The sequence below is a fragment of the Echeneis naucrates genome, chromosome 8, assembly GCF_900963305.1.
Source record: "Echeneis naucrates chromosome 8, fEcheNa1.1, whole genome shotgun sequence".
Taxonomy (NCBI): Eukaryota; Metazoa; Chordata; class Actinopteri; order Carangiformes; family Echeneidae; genus Echeneis; species Echeneis naucrates.
The window spans coordinates 830,963-846,173 of record NC_042518.1 but is presented as its reverse complement, the minus strand read 5'-3'; the positions used below and the strand labels follow the sequence as shown (position 1 = coordinate 846,173).

Genomic DNA, 15,211 nt, shown 5'->3' with positions numbered 1-15,211 from the left:
TTAATTAAACCGTAATGTGATTATGAACTGACCTGATAGAACAGATGGAAGTGAACGCCTCAGCAAGCCCCGCCCCCCTCCACCGAGCCACGTCATCGGTACTTACAAACAAACATGGCGTCGCCCAGCACAGTGATGGCGCTGGTCGCGGCGCTTCTAGCAGCCTGTTGTGTGTCGGGGTCCGCTCCGGTTGTGGTGCCGGTTGTGTGTCTGCTGGTCGCCGCCGCTCTGCTGCCTCTGCGGCGGCCGGACGGCGGCACTGAGCGGCGGGTGTGTGTCCTGGTCCTCGGGGACATCGGCCGCAGCCCCCGGATGCAGTACCACGCTCTGTCCCTCAGCAGAAGCGGCTTCGTCGTCACCTTCGTCGGCTTCTCAGGTGAGGCCGCCTCGGTGTCCCTCAGCTGTGTGTCTCCGGGGGTCCAGCTCAGAGTGTCTCCTGTCTCATTTCAGACAGTAAACCCCATCCGGACGTGCTGCGGGAGGACAGCATCAGGATGGTCCCGGTCTCTGAGGTCAAAGGGCTCACAGGTAACCCCTCAGCTGCTCTCTGCCGGCCCCCTGTCGGTCTGTAGGCTTCACTCAGTGCTGCTTTTTACAGCTGGCCCTAAACTCATCACGTACGTGACGAAGGTGATGGGTCAGTTTCTGCAGCTGCTGGTCGTCCTGATGAGGATGGAGCTGCAGTCTCATCTTCTGCTGCAGGTCAGGTAGATCCTGAAGTCTGCAGGACCTTGTTTTATATCAAAGCTCCATGTTTCTTCTTCTCCGTCTAACTTGTCCTCCTTGTCTCTGAGACATTCAACTCTCTGTTAATGTTAACAATGGTATTTTCTATCCCAGAATCCTCCTGGGCTGCCCAGTATCGCTGTTGCCTGGTTAGTGTGCGTCCTTCGGGGCAGCAAACTCATCATCGACTGGCACAACTACGGCTACACCATCATGGCGCTGAGTCACGGCCGGAGACACCCGGTGGTCCGGCTGGCTGAGTGGTCAGTCTAAACGCTGCTGCAGGTCTGCCCAACATGTTCAGCGTTCGGGTGTTTTTTTAATTCTTCTTCTTCTTCTTCTAGGTACGAGCACTTTTTCGGGCCCTTGGCAACTCACCACCTGTGTGTCACCAACGCCATGAGGGACGACTTACAGAAGAACTGGGGCATCAAGTACAATTTGTTTTGTGTTTAGCACAAAATTAACAACACAGACATTTTAGCTGTTGGCAGAACTTCTCATAATGTAAAAGCAGTCAGCACGTGTAGCTACTGTTGCATAGTATGTGTTTCCTGTCGGACCTTTGCAGGGCAACAACTCTGTACGACAGACCGGCCTCCATCTTCAGAGAGGCACCGGTGGAGCTGCAGCACCAGCTCTTTGTGAAACTGGCCGACACGTATCCTGAGTTCAGGGAGCAAGGGTGAGATCAACGCTGAAATTCTGTGACGGAAACGTTCAACAAAAACACCACAACAACACGGAGCTGTGTTTTCAGGTCTGATGAGGCCGATGTGGAGCGGACCGCCTTCTCAGCTCGTGACCTCACTGATGGCTCTGTGACCTTGAGGGCAGAGCGACCGGCGTTGCTCGTCAGCAGCACCAGCTGGACAGGTGAGGGGGGATAAACCTGAACATGTGTCAGATGGAAAATATAATCACACATTTTACAACAGCAACACCACAATAACAATATTAATAATATAATGATACGTTCATGTTGTGTTCACAGAGGATGAAGATTTCTCCATCCTCCTGGAAGCTCTGAAAGGTACGACATGCAAACTAAACTAAACTCCACAGTGTGTGTGATCAGTTGTCACCTCACACCTGTTTGTTTTTCAGAGTATGAAGGATTCATTAAAGGAGGAGCTTCATTACCGCATCTGGTCTGTGCGATCACAGGTGAGCTGTCCAAGAGTCTGCGATTAAAGAGCTGCTTGATTTTATTTTTTTGTTATTACATGAGTGTGTGTGTGCAGGTAAAGGCCCTCAGAAGGAGCACTACAGGAAGCTGATCCACTCGCTGGAGTTGGAACATGTGCAGATCTGCACCCCGTGGCTGGAGGCTGAGGATTATCCTGTTTTATTAGGTCAGGCCGCCTCCAGCTCTGTTCTCAGTGTGGAACCAGATACAGAGACTCAAACTGGGGTTGTTCTCTCCTGCAGGTTCTGCAGACCTGGGTGTGTGTCTCCATAAGTCCTCCAGCGGTCTGGACCTGCCCATGAAGGTGGTGGACATGTTTGGCTGCTGTCTGCCCGTCTGTGCCGTCCACTTCCACTGGTGAGGGGGGGTCGGGGGGGGGCTGATCAACCTGGATGGACCAGTGAACCTGAGATGTTCTGCTCAGTTTACAGGAGCTGGTGAAACACGAGGAGAACGGGCTGATCTTCAGAGACTCTCAGGAGCTCGCCGAGCAGCTCAAGGTGAGACCTTCAGACCTCACGGTTCTGGTTCTGGGTCTGACTTCCTGTTTCTGAGCCTCAGACTCATCAGGACTCCTGTGTGTTTCCAGTCTCTGCTGTCAGAGCTCCCCGCCTCAGGAGGTCGACTGGGTTTGTTCAGGAGGAACCTTCGCAGCAGCAGGGGGCAGCGCTGGGACGACAACTGGGACCAGAACGTCCTGCCGCTCCTCAATGGCCCCAGATGAAGACCAGACCCCGTTAGACCCTTTAAGTGTGAAACAGAGGCGCTGATGTACATTTGTAAATGAAATCTTTATTGTTCAACAGTCACGTGAACAGTTTGATAAGTTCGATGGAGGAGAGTCTGTTGTACGGGAACACATGACTGACGGGTCCTGTGATCACATGATGTCTGATTCCTGCGTTCCCTGTCACAACACACAGTTACAGTTAATGACAAAACAACAAGATCACATCAAATTGAGACCATTTGTGTGAAATTTGAAGTGACAACTGTTTGTTTTTGATTGAGGTCATGCTGACCTCGACCTTTGACACAGATCTGTTCAGCTCATTAGTTTATGTCAGCCCCCCCCCCCCCGTTGGCGAACTCTCACCCAACTGCTGCTTGAAGGCGCTGTACGTTTCTGGGTTTCTTATTGTGGAGCAGATGAGGACGTCAGGAGGAGAAGAAGAGCTCAGGACCTTCGACAGCAGCTTAACCAAACCTCCCATGACGTCGGGGTCATAAACCACATCTGGAACAAAACAATGCAACATCTGAAGGGTTTAACTCTGCGGCAGCAGGTGTAACGGCCTGAGATGAGCTGAACTCTGACCTGCAGCGATGACGGTGTCGGCCCCGATCCGCTCCAGCTGCTCCTCCGTCGCCGCCGTCCAGTCCAGCTCCTCCACGGTGACCACGGGCGCCGTCTGCTCGCTCAGCCCGTTCAGCTGAACGTTGGCTCTCAGTTTCTGCAGCACGCTGCTGTGACCGTCACTGAACACGAACCTCTGCGGGCCGCAGGAGCGGCACACTGTGACCCCAGTCAACCCCACGCCGCTGCCCAGCTCCAGAACCGTCCTGAGGAGGGAAACCACAGAACACTGATGAAGAACAAAGTTCTTCTTATCCCTGGAAACAGACGGGGCAGCTGGGGCAGCGATACCTGCCCCTGAAGAGCTGCTGGTGGTCCAGAGCCCACTCAGCCAGGTGAAGAGCAGCTTCCCAGGTCACCAGCCCCGTCGTTCCCTCCGATATCAGAGCGACGCTCTCCAGCAGGCTGACGGCATCACCACACGGCTGCAGCACACAATCAGTCATTTTAATTTCTCTAATTCTCTGTTCATCTCAAATTTACCGACACAGATGAAATGAAATATTCCCTCATTAGTCTCCCAGTCTGCAAATCTACAGCAGCAAAGAGAAAGGAAAAAAAACCTTTAAGACAAATAAACAAAAAAATAAAATGTCTCATTCCTGTGATGAATTCATCAACATGAGCAGTCAGTGAAACTGAGTGTTTGGTACCAGGAAGTAGCTCTTGTAGCACTCAGCCGTGTCTTCAGCTCCCACCACCTCGGCCAGAGCGTCGTACAGCTGGTCCAGGGGCTCGCAGCCCGCCGCCTCCTGTCGCCTGATGAGCTCAGAGAGGAAGAGTCTCCTGTATCTGACGGACGGAGGAAACTTCCTGCACACAGAGTGAAGGCAAGTCTGCAAGCAGAGACGTCACTGAGCGGCTTCATGATGACTGAGCAGTTAAAGGTCAGTGTGAGGAGAAACTCACCTGATTCAGGATTTCTGAAACCAACTCGGATGACCTGCTGCTTTCAAGGTCTTCTTCTAGAAACTGTAAAAGAGGGAATCATCAATCAGAAATCACTGAGTGTAACACATTCAGGTCTGAGGTGGTTTCAGTGACAGGACTCTTCTGGATCAAGACTACATGAGACCAGGATTTTAATGTGAAGTTTCTCAGCTGATTCAACATCTGAAAAGTAAAGATAATAGACCTTTATTTATGGATTCACTGTGGAGCTACTGATCGTCATTATTAACAATACATTTAAGACTTTAATAACGTGTCGTCTGTTTAGCTGATATATATTTACTTTTGTTCTGATTATTATTGATTCCGTTTTTTTTAACTCAAACTTTATTTATATTAACAAGCAGAAAGTGAATCATAACAAATAAAACCTTCAGATCAGCATTGATTGAACAACATGTCACTCCCGTTCTGACGGTGATTGTCATCGATTATCATTGATTATTGGTGAATTGTGTTGTTATTGAGGCCGCTGAGCTCAGCAGCACGGACCGACGCACTGAGTATGAATGAAGTTTGTCCTTCTCGCTCACCGTCCATGGAAGTGACGGCAGACGCCTCATGGAGAAAAATGAACCCTGAAAATCTTTTAAAATGTCCATCTTTTTCTTTTCCATCTTTTTTAACTTCTCCGTTTCCTCTCAATGTCCCATCTGCAACATGCTTTTGTTTACTTCCTGCTTACCCACAATCCACCGCGATGGCCGCTAGCTGGACCTACCGGGTAGTGTAGTTTTAAAAACCCAACAGTTTTTCATCTTTAATCAGCTTAAAACACAAATAGATAAAGAATAATATAAATGTAAATGTATTTTATAAGGCATAAGGGAAGCTACATTAATATATCAAAATACAATCATAGAATAATAATGAATTCATTAAAAAAAATGTAAATGTGTATTTACAATTCATTTATAATCACAGAGTTATAACAAGAAAAACCGAGATAATTATATTTTTTACTCACAAAATAAAAACAAATTATTCACATTGTAACTTAATCTTTTCTTCATGTTTGAATATTTTTGAAGATTTTTAGTCTTTGTGGGTTTTATCTCCCGCTCTTTTTTTGCTGTGTCACCGCAGAGAGAGATAAATCTCTTTACAGTTGAGCCAACTCCTCATTTACTCATAAGTCTGACACACAGACACACACAGACACACACAGTTAATGGTGAGTAACAAAAAGGTAAATATGATATCATAGACTTTTTCTTATTTTATTGTATTGTGTTTGCAGAACTGCTGGAAAAGATAACACTTGAAAATCAAATACAAACAAAACAACAAGTTTTTTCCATGAGAAAAGGAGACATGCAGTATAATATATATCAGTTGTTTTTGTTTGGTAGCAAACTGTATAAAGCCTGTCTGTTTGTTTTTCTGTGCTGTCGGTAAATGATGAGGTTAAGTTATATTCAAGCATACATTATCTATTAGAACACGTATTTTTCTACATTATATATAGTTGTGTAATTGTTCCGTCTCAGCTGAAATAGTTAAATCTGTAATGCAGTTGAACGGAGCCGTTTTAATAGAAGGAACGTGTTTCCGGACGGAACTTTTTATTTGACGGACTGTCAACAAAAAACATGGCGGCGGTTCGTTAACGGCTGGGCTGAAGTCGGTGTGTCTGATGGGAGCTGAAAACTGTCGGTGACTCAGAAGGTAAGTGACTTTTACCGCAGCTTCAGTTTGATTCCTGAGGTTCTGTTTCGGTCCGGACTTCGGTGGACTGGAAGCGGCTCCGGTTTTTATTTTAATTTTTTCGGCCGTTAACTTCACGGTTCACCGACTTTCTGGTTCAGACCGACATCGATGGAAATCCTCCCCGGGCTCTGAGCCACATCAGGCCGACCCACAGTCGACCCATGAAGGGCAAACAGGACAAAAAACAGGAGAGTCAGGATTTTCCCCGTTTACATGTAAACTGAACACACACATCTGTTAGGCAAATATAAACGTTTTATGTGTTTTCGAGCAAATCAGTTTTATAAACATCTAAACATCTTCATAACTTAAACCAAATGTATCGTTTGGGCTCATTTATGTACCGTTGTTACTATTATTTTACTTCAGTTTATTTTATTCATCTCTGGTTGTTTCCTGTTCTGTCTCCTTCAGGTGGTCAGAGTGGCTGAACGCTGACATCATGGTGCTGAAGATCTTCTTTCCTCAGTGCTGTAATCGGGCTGACAGCGGGCTGCTGGTGGGCCGCTGGATCTCCGGTCACGAGTCTGCCGTGGTGCTGGCGGTCATCCACTACCCGTTCATCCCCGGGCAGGTCAAACAGTACGTCCAGCAGGTCAGAGCAGCGGCTGCCAGAACACAACTGTGACTCTCACTGTCCAAATGAGCCGCAGTGTAAAAATGCAGGTCTCCCTCCAGATGCAGACTCGGAGCGGCGTGGAGCTGTCGGTGCTGGGCTCCTGGAGTCTACCCAAAGAGGGGCAGGAGGGCATGGAGAGCTTCCTCAGGGACCTCAGCACCATCTTCCCCCAGAAGCGCTGGCTCCAAATCAGCCGCCAGATGGGAAAGACTGGATTCATCTGCAACGTCCTGAACCGGGATCATGGTGAGAGCGTCGGGATGAGGACAGAGGGAAATACTGTGAGGAGAGGAAGTCGGTTTTCAGACAGGACCTTTATAAGAGCTCAGGCTGAATTAAGCTTTCCCATGTCCAGATGGAGAATCGGCTCAGAAGGTCAAAAGGAAGAAGAAACATGAGGATGTGAAAGGTGATGAGGGGGAGGAGGACAAAGAGGAAGAGGAGGAGGAAGAGAAGGTGATCTTCATCCACTACGAGCAGAGGAAGGTGATGATGTCACAGCTTCACCCCATCGAGAACGGACTTCAGGACCCCAAAACTGATCCACCGTCTGAGCTGAGACAGGTACGACACACAGATTCACATTTTCACTGTTACTGTGTTATTTCCTTCACGTCTCGAAGTTCAGCTGAACTGTCAGGTGTGTGCTTCCGACCACATTTCCTTTAAACAGTCTGGAGTGGTACATCCCATAATATCCTCTGACATCAGAAGGGCTTCAGCGTCTCTATGGAGCCTGGCTGCCTGTTTTCAGTCTGCTTGATGCTCACAGCCAAAACGTGTCCAGTCCTGTTCAGACCTCCATCAGAGCAGGCGGTCCGTCAGGAATCTGCATCCTGAAAGCATCGTTTGTGTTTCCACACCTGAACATTGGGATCAGATGTCTTCGGTGTGAATGTGGCTCAGGCAGCAGGTTGATGTGTCTTCCTCTGGTCCAGATGTTCCAGACTGTGGCCCAAAGCCAACCACTGTTCTTCATGGACAAGTATGATGACGGGCCACTGAAGTCGACACACTGGCAGTCTGAAGGTCGGGAGGCCAGCATCATCGTGGAGCTGCTCAAACAGGCGTCAGTCCCGCTCTGCCTGCTCGTCACCTGGCTGCTGTCCTTATGGACCTGGATCTGTAACATCCGGTGAGGAGGAAGTCCATTTAGAAAAAATCTGTGATTATTGTGTCATTATTATCCAGATCACAACCAGGATCAGGACAGAGATCCTTCGGGAGGCTTCAGACCCGTCATCTTTGTCTCTGTATTTCCCCTCCAGGATCTTCAGCCTGTATCCGTTCTGCTTCCTGTCCAGTAAACTCTCCACCTGTGTCCAGCTGAGCTACAGGACCGAGCACATGAGGACGCTCAGCTCCCCCAGACCAGCCGCTGGACACACTCAGTTCATGAGGTGAGTCTTTTCTGGACTGTCAGAACCTTAACCTGACTTAAACCTGGTTATTGATTTCATTTCTAGTTTTGCCGGTTTATTTGTTTATTATCTGTCTCTCTCGATATATGGATGCGGAAATACGTCCTTTCTATCTGTTTGCCTTCCTGTTTGTTTTTCAGTCTTCAGTGTTTCCATCTCTGAAGTCTTATCATCATCATGTCGTCTGTGTTTGTAGGAAAGCCAACATCTTTGTGTCGTTCCTGGTGGACGTGGCTCTCGGGATGTTGCTGATCTCGTGGCTCTACAGAGACAACCACATCAGCATGTTGGCAAACACGCTGGTGCCTGCAGCTGATGTGTGTGTTCTTCACACGACACAATATTTCAGCCTACTGTGTTGATGTGACGGACTGAACTCACAAAATTAATATGAAAAAATGATTAAAGAGAAAAGAGATATTTCTGTTGTTGTCTTGAGTTTGAATGTAACGCACTGCCTTCACATGCAGCATGTGGCCAAACAGCTGGAGGAGCTGCTGCAGTGGCTGATGGGAGCTCCCGCGGGCCTGAAGATGAACCGAGCCCTGGATCAGGTCCTGGGACGTTTCTTCCTGTATCACATTCATCTGTGGATCAGTGAGTCACAAAGTTTCACAATGAGACAGAACAGGCGTGAACGTCCTGTCGGTGCCTGCTGAAGGTCACAGGTCATCACTCTGATGGTCGTCTGTCCTCCCAGGCTACATCCACCTGATGTCCCCCTTCATCGAGGGGATCTTCTGGTACGGAGGCCTGTCCGCCTGCCTGGGCCTGACCTTTGCCCTCTCGCTGCTGTCCGACATGGTGGCCCTGCTGACCTTCCACATCTACTGCTTCTACGTCTACGGAGCCAGGTGAGACCTCGGCCCAGGAAGCATCTAACAGGGACAGGTTAGCCATCTGGGCAGGGTCAGACTCCGCCCCCTAACTCACAACTAATCCATAAGAGGACACAGGCGGAGTTTTCTCCCCCTCCCCCTCTCTGAAGATGCTGAAGATCCACGAAAAGCAAAAACATGTAATAATTGAATGTGCTTTGCTCAGTCAGTCTTTATTCCCCAGCAGGGGGCAGTTTTCTTCAGTAAAAACAGCATCATTCCCTCTTGAGCTTCTCCGGAATGTGACCTCGACAGTCAGCTCTATCTGCCCCGCGAGGGTAAATATGCTCAGTGGTAATAAATCACTGACACATTCTCAGCTGATGTTAGAAAATCAGGAGGACATCGTCTTCTCGTCCTGCTGATCAATGATTAACAATAATTGTCCAAATGTCTCGAACGTGATGAAGCGTGAACAACAACAAACACATTAAAGGTGTCTGTGTCTCTTTATCACCGGAGAACAGAGAAAAGCAGCACACTCATCGTCTGAGCCCACTCTGAGAACAGGATGTTTTGCCGAACGTCGCTGTTACATAACTGAGTGCAACGGTTGTTAAACATGATTTAGCTGTTTCTTCCTTCACTCGGCCTCAGCCCCCCCCACCCCTCCTCCCACCCCACAATCTTGACCGGGTCGATAAAACAGAAAACATTGTGAAGATGTTTGTTATGATACTTCAGATTTTTTTTGCATCTTGGACTTAAAGATCAGTGAACTTTATCCAAACAATGAAAATGTCCGATGACTCTGGATAACCCTGGAACTAGTCTGAGTTGTGGAGGGATACAACCACAGAGGCATTCTGGTTTGATTAGGTTCTATATTATCTCGTGTTGACGTGTTCGCGCTCAAACAAATGTTTAAGGTGCAGCAGCCTCCCAGAATCACTGGAGTGACTGTAAACTCTGAGACACGTTTTAAACCCACTCTGTGGTGTCAGAATTTAAATTTAAAAACATCCCGGAGCATCGTTGGACTGAAAGAACCCCAGTTCAGTTTAAACCCTGTCAGATTAATGGTTTAAAATAATATTCTCTGTTAATCCCTGTGAAGCCAAGTCCCAACATGTCATCACTGGAAAGTCCTGCCTGGGGATTAAAGGATGACGGGGTGCTTTTACTTATTTGTCAGGTTGAATCACGTAGACTCGCAGGTTTGATTTCCTCTCAGCTGTGCAGGAGTAACGTCTGTCGGTGTCTGTCTGATAATGGTCACAGCGTTGGAGCGGGAAGGAGCCACTGAATTATGCATTTGCTCTAAAGATAGGTCGCTCCCTCGCCCGGGTGCATAATGAAATATTACCCACCTTCCTCGTTACATATTTATGCTCCGACAGCTCCTGGATTGTGGGAGAAAGTTAGATTCAGTCTGAGAACTTATTAAATCTGGATGCACCTAAAAATATCTCCAGCTGTGGTCACAGGACGAGAGAACTAAACTCCAACAGCCAAAACATCAGGACCACTGATGATTCCAGTTGGTGGGCAGCAGGTGGCGTTAAAGGAGCCGGGGTCAAAGGTCACTGTCGGGGGGTCCATCCCAGACCCAGTCCTCCAGTGGCCTGCGGCATCCAACATGTGTGTGTTTCAGGCTGTACTGTCTGAAGATCTACGGCCTCTCGTCTCTCTGGAGGCTCTTCAGAGGGAAGAAGTGGAACGTCCTGAGACAGAGAGTAGACTCCTGCTCCTACGACCTGGACCAGGTAACCAACACACACATCCACACAGAGCAGCACGGTCCTCACGCTCTCAGATGGTCACTGTGGTGTTCCTGTGTTCGATGCTCCAGCTCTTCATCGGGACTCTGCTCTTCACCATCCTCCTCTTCCTCCTCCCCACCACAGCGCTCTACTACCTGGTCTTCACTCTGGTAAGATCTGATGTGGGGGGTAAACCTGACATTTTGGTTATTAATCTTACACTTAAACTTTATTATTCTTCAGGTCTTTTATTGTCATGAAGACAACGCCGCTCTCATTATGACTTTAGTTTCTCAGACTGGATGAGGATTTTTCATTCTATCACAGAATCCTGGTGTCCATCAGCAGACTCTGGGGGGTTTGATGGTTATAAATAGACTTGACGTCATCAGATGAATGTTTCATGTTTATTTAATGATGCTGCTCGTCTGTAATCTGGGACTCTTAACTGGTCCACATCCAGTTTTTCCACTAAATAAACTTCCACCTGTGATTGTGTGCAGAGGGGTGTGTTTGTTTTTGACCTCTGTGTGTCCCTCTATTGTGCAGCTGCGGTTGGTGGTGGTACTTTTCCAGGGTGTCCTCCACCTCAGTGTGGACTTCATCAACTCCTTCCCTCTGTTTGCTGTTGGACTCCGAGTCTGTCGGTTCTACAGACTGGCAGGTAGCCCCCCCTCCCCACACACACACACACACACCATCATCTGTATGCTTTTATTTGTTAATTTTATCTATAAAGGTAGAAAACGGCACACTAACATGATGCAGCGGTTATAAATGTGTTTAACGTTTCCTGAAGTGATTTTCCAAATGGATGGATGGATGAATGAATAAGTAACACAATGAGTGTTGGTACACAGTGGAATTGCTGTTGTGTGTGTTTTGTGTTACAGAGGGTGTAAAATTCAGGGTGCTGTGTGATGAGCCTGGGACGGCCCTTCACCTGCTGATGGAGGTCAGAGGTCACTCAGTGTTCTTGTGCGAGCTCATTTTGATGACGTCTTTAAGAAGAAATTTAAAATTCCACAGGATGAAAAAAAAAAAGATGAATGAGTTTAATTTGGGTTATTGATTTTCTCAGCATCAGGTTGTCTTTTGTTTCCCTCCACAGATCAACCCTCTTAAAGTCAGCACAGTCGTTCAGACCTACCGCACGCCGACCTACAGCTGCTACCCAAAAGACTCGTGGGCGGCGCTGGTCAAGAAGCTGTTTGTCGGGGAGCTGATTTACCCCTGGAGACATAAAACCACCAAGACTGACTGAGAGACACCGGCCAGGAATGTGACAGAGGGAGAGAGAGGAAAGGGAAGAGACTGAATAAATAATGAGACAGAAACAGACAGATGGAGGCAGAGAGGAAGTAAAGGTGAAACTCTGAGCTGAGCTGCTTTTCATGTTCGATGGGAAAAAAACGTCAGCGAGAGAGAGAAGCTGCCAATTCAACACACTTTTCTGAGCGAAATGAACAACAAGCAGTCATGTGCCTCATTCAGGACGCGCTGAGGATCCTTTAACGTTCCCTTCAGCAGGTATTTCCTTGTTTAGATCATCAGACAGAAACACACCGTTACACACAGTGTTTCCTGTAGGACCAAGACAACCCTGCTACTTGTTTTAATGTTGAAGACAAAAAAATCTGATGATTAATAATAAAAGTTAAACTTCCACTTTGCTGATTAGTCTTAAAACGTATTTACAAACCTCACTTCTCTGTTTTATGTCAGTATTTAACCTGTTAGTTGGCATTAACACTCCGGTCCCTCAGTGTCACCATCAGGTCCTGGAGGAATCCTAAAATAACGTCACATCGTGCTGCTTTAAGATTTGATCAGGCTGACTTCATTAACTATAAGAGATTAACAGAGAAGGAAACGAGTGAGAGGATGAGACGGTATTTTATGTAAAGAAGAACTCCTCCCTTAAAACTTCAGGTATTAATGTCAAACTGCACTGAGATTTAGATTGTAGATGATTTCATGTTGCTATGAGCCGAATTCAAACTCTAACAACTGGATGAACAGATATTTTTACTAAGTATATTTTAAGGTTTCTGTTTTTTTTCTTCTTCATTAAGTGACTAGTACTCTGCTTCATTGCCATATTTCCTCCAAGGCCTGGAACTGTTTCACACTCATGGATGAATTTGGCTCCTGAGGGTCAGTTCTGGTGAGATGAATGATCCAGTCTGAATAAGTCTTATTCTGTTCTGAGCCAGTTTGTCAGAGTATTTTTTATTTATGTGCCTAATCATGGAATTTTTCATTGTATGCTGTCCTGGAATCGTTTACGACAAACAACCCAAACGGTCGTTTGGTAAAAGAAACAATCCGGTAGTTTGAACTTGAAAACTTATTTAAAGGTCTGTGTTTTAGCTTCTCCAGTCTTTTACTTTGAAGGGTTTAAATCTATAAAGACATATTTGTGGTTGTCAGAATCAAAACAAATCCTCATATAAACCATTTTATCTGTCGGTAGAATAAATTGTAGATTATTATTTTAATGTGAATTATTTAATTCCTAAAAAACACTAGCTTGTCATTTATTTACACCTGAATTGGTAAATCTGCATCTTACTTATTTTCATCATTTCTTTTCTTTGAGTTGAATCTTTTGTTGATGTGTGCCAATGGTCCCATTGTTATTTAATAAAATTAATTCACATTTAACACTCTATCTTCTCTTCTGTGTTTATTAACAGTTAATGAATGAAAGAGAAATCATGAAAGTCTCATATAATTTAATCTGCAGCACCAATAAGAAACAAAACAGGGAGCTGCTCCATCAATAATTCATTTGAAACAGAACTGATGTACTTAGATTTAATTAGATTTATTTCTGTAGCTCTGAATCGTGACGTGAACGATCCCTGCACTGCAGCAGCTTCTCTGATTCTCTCCACAACATTCCTGTTAATCTGCAGGACCACGAAGGATTAGAAGGCCACTTTTATTTATAATTCCTTTGTGTCACTATTTTTTTTTATATTTATTTATTTTATTTTTTTTTACATTTGTGAGTTAAAGCCTGTTCTGGTTGTGTGTGTGTGTGTGTGTGTTTGGATAAACATTTGGTGCTTCAACTAGTTATTAAGTTCTGAAGCTTTATAAGGTCCAGATGTCCCAGCATGCCTCTGCAGGCTGAGTCCATGTGGCCCGCTGCCATAAAAACCCTCATTAATGGCCCAGAACGCAGTTAAGGGGAAAACACTGAACTTTAAGAAGCTTGTCAGGATAAAAGCACTCAGGAACATTAACAGGAACTGTCCATTAAAACATACAGTTCAGGACGCGCACAAGAAGACACAGTGACAAAGGAACAGCATCTTTTAGGGAAGAACAGCACTCAATGAGTTCTGCCCCCTTCGTCTCAGCCTGCACCAAACATCTGCCCTGCCTGGTGCCTGCAGCCCCCCTCCCCCCACCACAACCACCACAGACTAATCCTGCTGACAAACGAATGGGCGATCTCCCCGGTGAGGTGGAGGGGGGTAATTATTGGGGCAGTTAAATTTACTGTATAATTCTTTGGCTCAAAGATATTAACATTTTTATTGGTGTAATAAATTGCATCACTAATAAATTTGCTCCATATAAGGAGCTCCGAGTGCATTAAAAGATTCAGTATAAATTATATTTCCCACCAGATTATCACTCTAATTGCACTTTGCTCATCTTATGATTCCATTCAAGCTGCTGTCATCTGTTGGCTTCACTCTTTCTGCGTAGGAGTTCAGCCCAGCGGAGGGAGGAGGTGAGTCATGATGCTCCAAAAACCCTTCTGACACAAAAACTGCACCGCTACTGTACATCACATCTCATAACATTAATCACACGGCAGCACAGGGAAAGGCCAACATCACGTTTTCTCTATGAAAGGAAACAATCTGAATCTTTCAGCTCGGATTCATCTCGTGTTAAATTAAAATTCATATGACCTCCTGCTGAACGTCGCCCGTTTATTTATTCCATTATTTCATATTTTAAGGTTTACAGTTTTATTTGTTACAGTCTGATTACTTGCTGCTGTACCTACTGATACAGATCTATCCACTGAAAATTAAACCACAGTAAAAAATGAACTGAATAACAAATTAACTGATACGAGTTCAGGTGCAGGCTGGCGTGTTTGTGTTAACTGTCTTTGTGTTGTTTTGGCTGTTTCTGGTCGTTCTGTGTGTCTTTGTGTGTTTTTTTTGTTGTTGTTGTCATTGTCTGTTCTACCTTCCAAACAAATGAAATGAACCGTCTGTCAGCAGAGCGGTCAGAGCTTAGAGGTCAGAGGTCAGAGGTCTCCCCTCTCCCAGTCCGGTATCCGGTCAGGTGACCCACCCCTTTTTTCCTCCCGGTGTCCGGTCGGTTTCCGGTCAGGTGACCCACCTTTGTTTCCTCCCGGTGTCCGGTCGGTTTCCGGTCAGGTGACCCACCTTTGTTTCTTCCCGGTGTCCGGTCGGTTTCCGGTCAGGTGACCCACCTTTGTTTCCTCCCGGTTCGGTTTCCACCAGCTGCTTGTTGTTGACAGCAGACTTTGACGGACGTGTCGCGCAGCCAATCAACGCCGTTTGTCTGCGTCACCCGCGGAGCAGGCGTCCAATCGCGTCGAAGAGGGGGCGGGGCGCGGACAGCGGGGCTCGGATCTGTCAGCGGCCGCCTCAGGGGC

The 15,211-nt window shown here is 46.5% G+C and overlaps 3 protein-coding genes across 5 annotated transcripts; 2 read left to right on the top strand and 1 right to left on the bottom strand.

The window, feature by feature from the left end:
• Window positions 1-99: 99 nt before the first annotated feature.
• Window positions 100-4,848, top strand: LOC115048057 (chitobiosyldiphosphodolichol beta-mannosyltransferase-like). Of its 2 annotated transcripts, XM_029509300.1 has the most exons (13): window positions 100-376; window positions 451-528; window positions 599-702; window positions 841-989; window positions 1,071-1,160; window positions 1,298-1,411; window positions 1,487-1,602; window positions 1,721-1,759; window positions 1,834-1,893; window positions 1,971-2,081; window positions 2,158-2,272; window positions 2,340-2,415; window positions 2,505-4,846. In XM_029509300.1, exons 1-13 carry the CDS (start codon window positions 115-117, stop codon window positions 2,637-2,639), a joined length of 1,449 nt encoding a protein of 482 aa, XP_029365160.1. In that variant the 5' UTR covers window positions 100-114; the 3' UTR covers window positions 2,640-4,846. The 2 variants fall into 2 exon arrangements, with proteins under 2 accessions (XP_029365160.1, XP_029365159.1); XM_029509299.1 differs by having other exon boundaries at window positions 100-702; window positions 2,505-4,848.
• Window positions 1,984-4,910, bottom strand: eef2kmt (eukaryotic elongation factor 2 lysine methyltransferase). Its single transcript, XM_029509301.1, has 7 exons — window positions 4,757-4,910; window positions 4,182-4,244; window positions 3,926-4,108; window positions 3,564-3,697; window positions 3,234-3,478; window positions 3,012-3,152; window positions 1,984-2,822 (listed from the first exon to the last, which is right to left on the bottom strand). Exons 1-7 carry the CDS (start codon window positions 4,838-4,840, stop codon window positions 2,722-2,724), a joined length of 951 nt encoding a protein of 316 aa, XP_029365161.1. The 5' UTR covers window positions 4,841-4,910; the 3' UTR covers window positions 1,984-2,721.
• An 897-nt stretch (window positions 4,911-5,807) lies between these two features.
• Window positions 5,808-13,191, top strand: LOC115047360 (phosphatidylinositol N-acetylglucosaminyltransferase subunit Q-like). Of its 2 annotated transcripts, XM_029508229.1 has the most exons (15): window positions 5,843-5,891; window positions 6,032-6,148; window positions 6,348-6,528; window positions 6,612-6,798; window positions 6,908-7,116; window positions 7,491-7,687; window positions 7,821-7,952; window positions 8,170-8,290; window positions 8,444-8,570; window positions 8,674-8,827; window positions 10,446-10,557; window positions 10,644-10,724; window positions 11,104-11,218; window positions 11,448-11,509; window positions 11,666-13,191. In XM_029508229.1, coding segments are annotated over exons 2-15 (1,833 nt in total). In that variant the 5' UTR covers window positions 5,843-5,891; window positions 6,032-6,146; the 3' UTR covers window positions 11,819-13,191. The 2 variants fall into 2 exon arrangements, with proteins under 2 accessions (XP_029364090.1, XP_029364089.1); XM_029508230.1 differs by lacking the exon at window positions 6,032-6,148 and having other exon boundaries at window positions 5,808-5,891.
• Window positions 13,192-15,211: the final 2,020 nt, after the last annotated feature.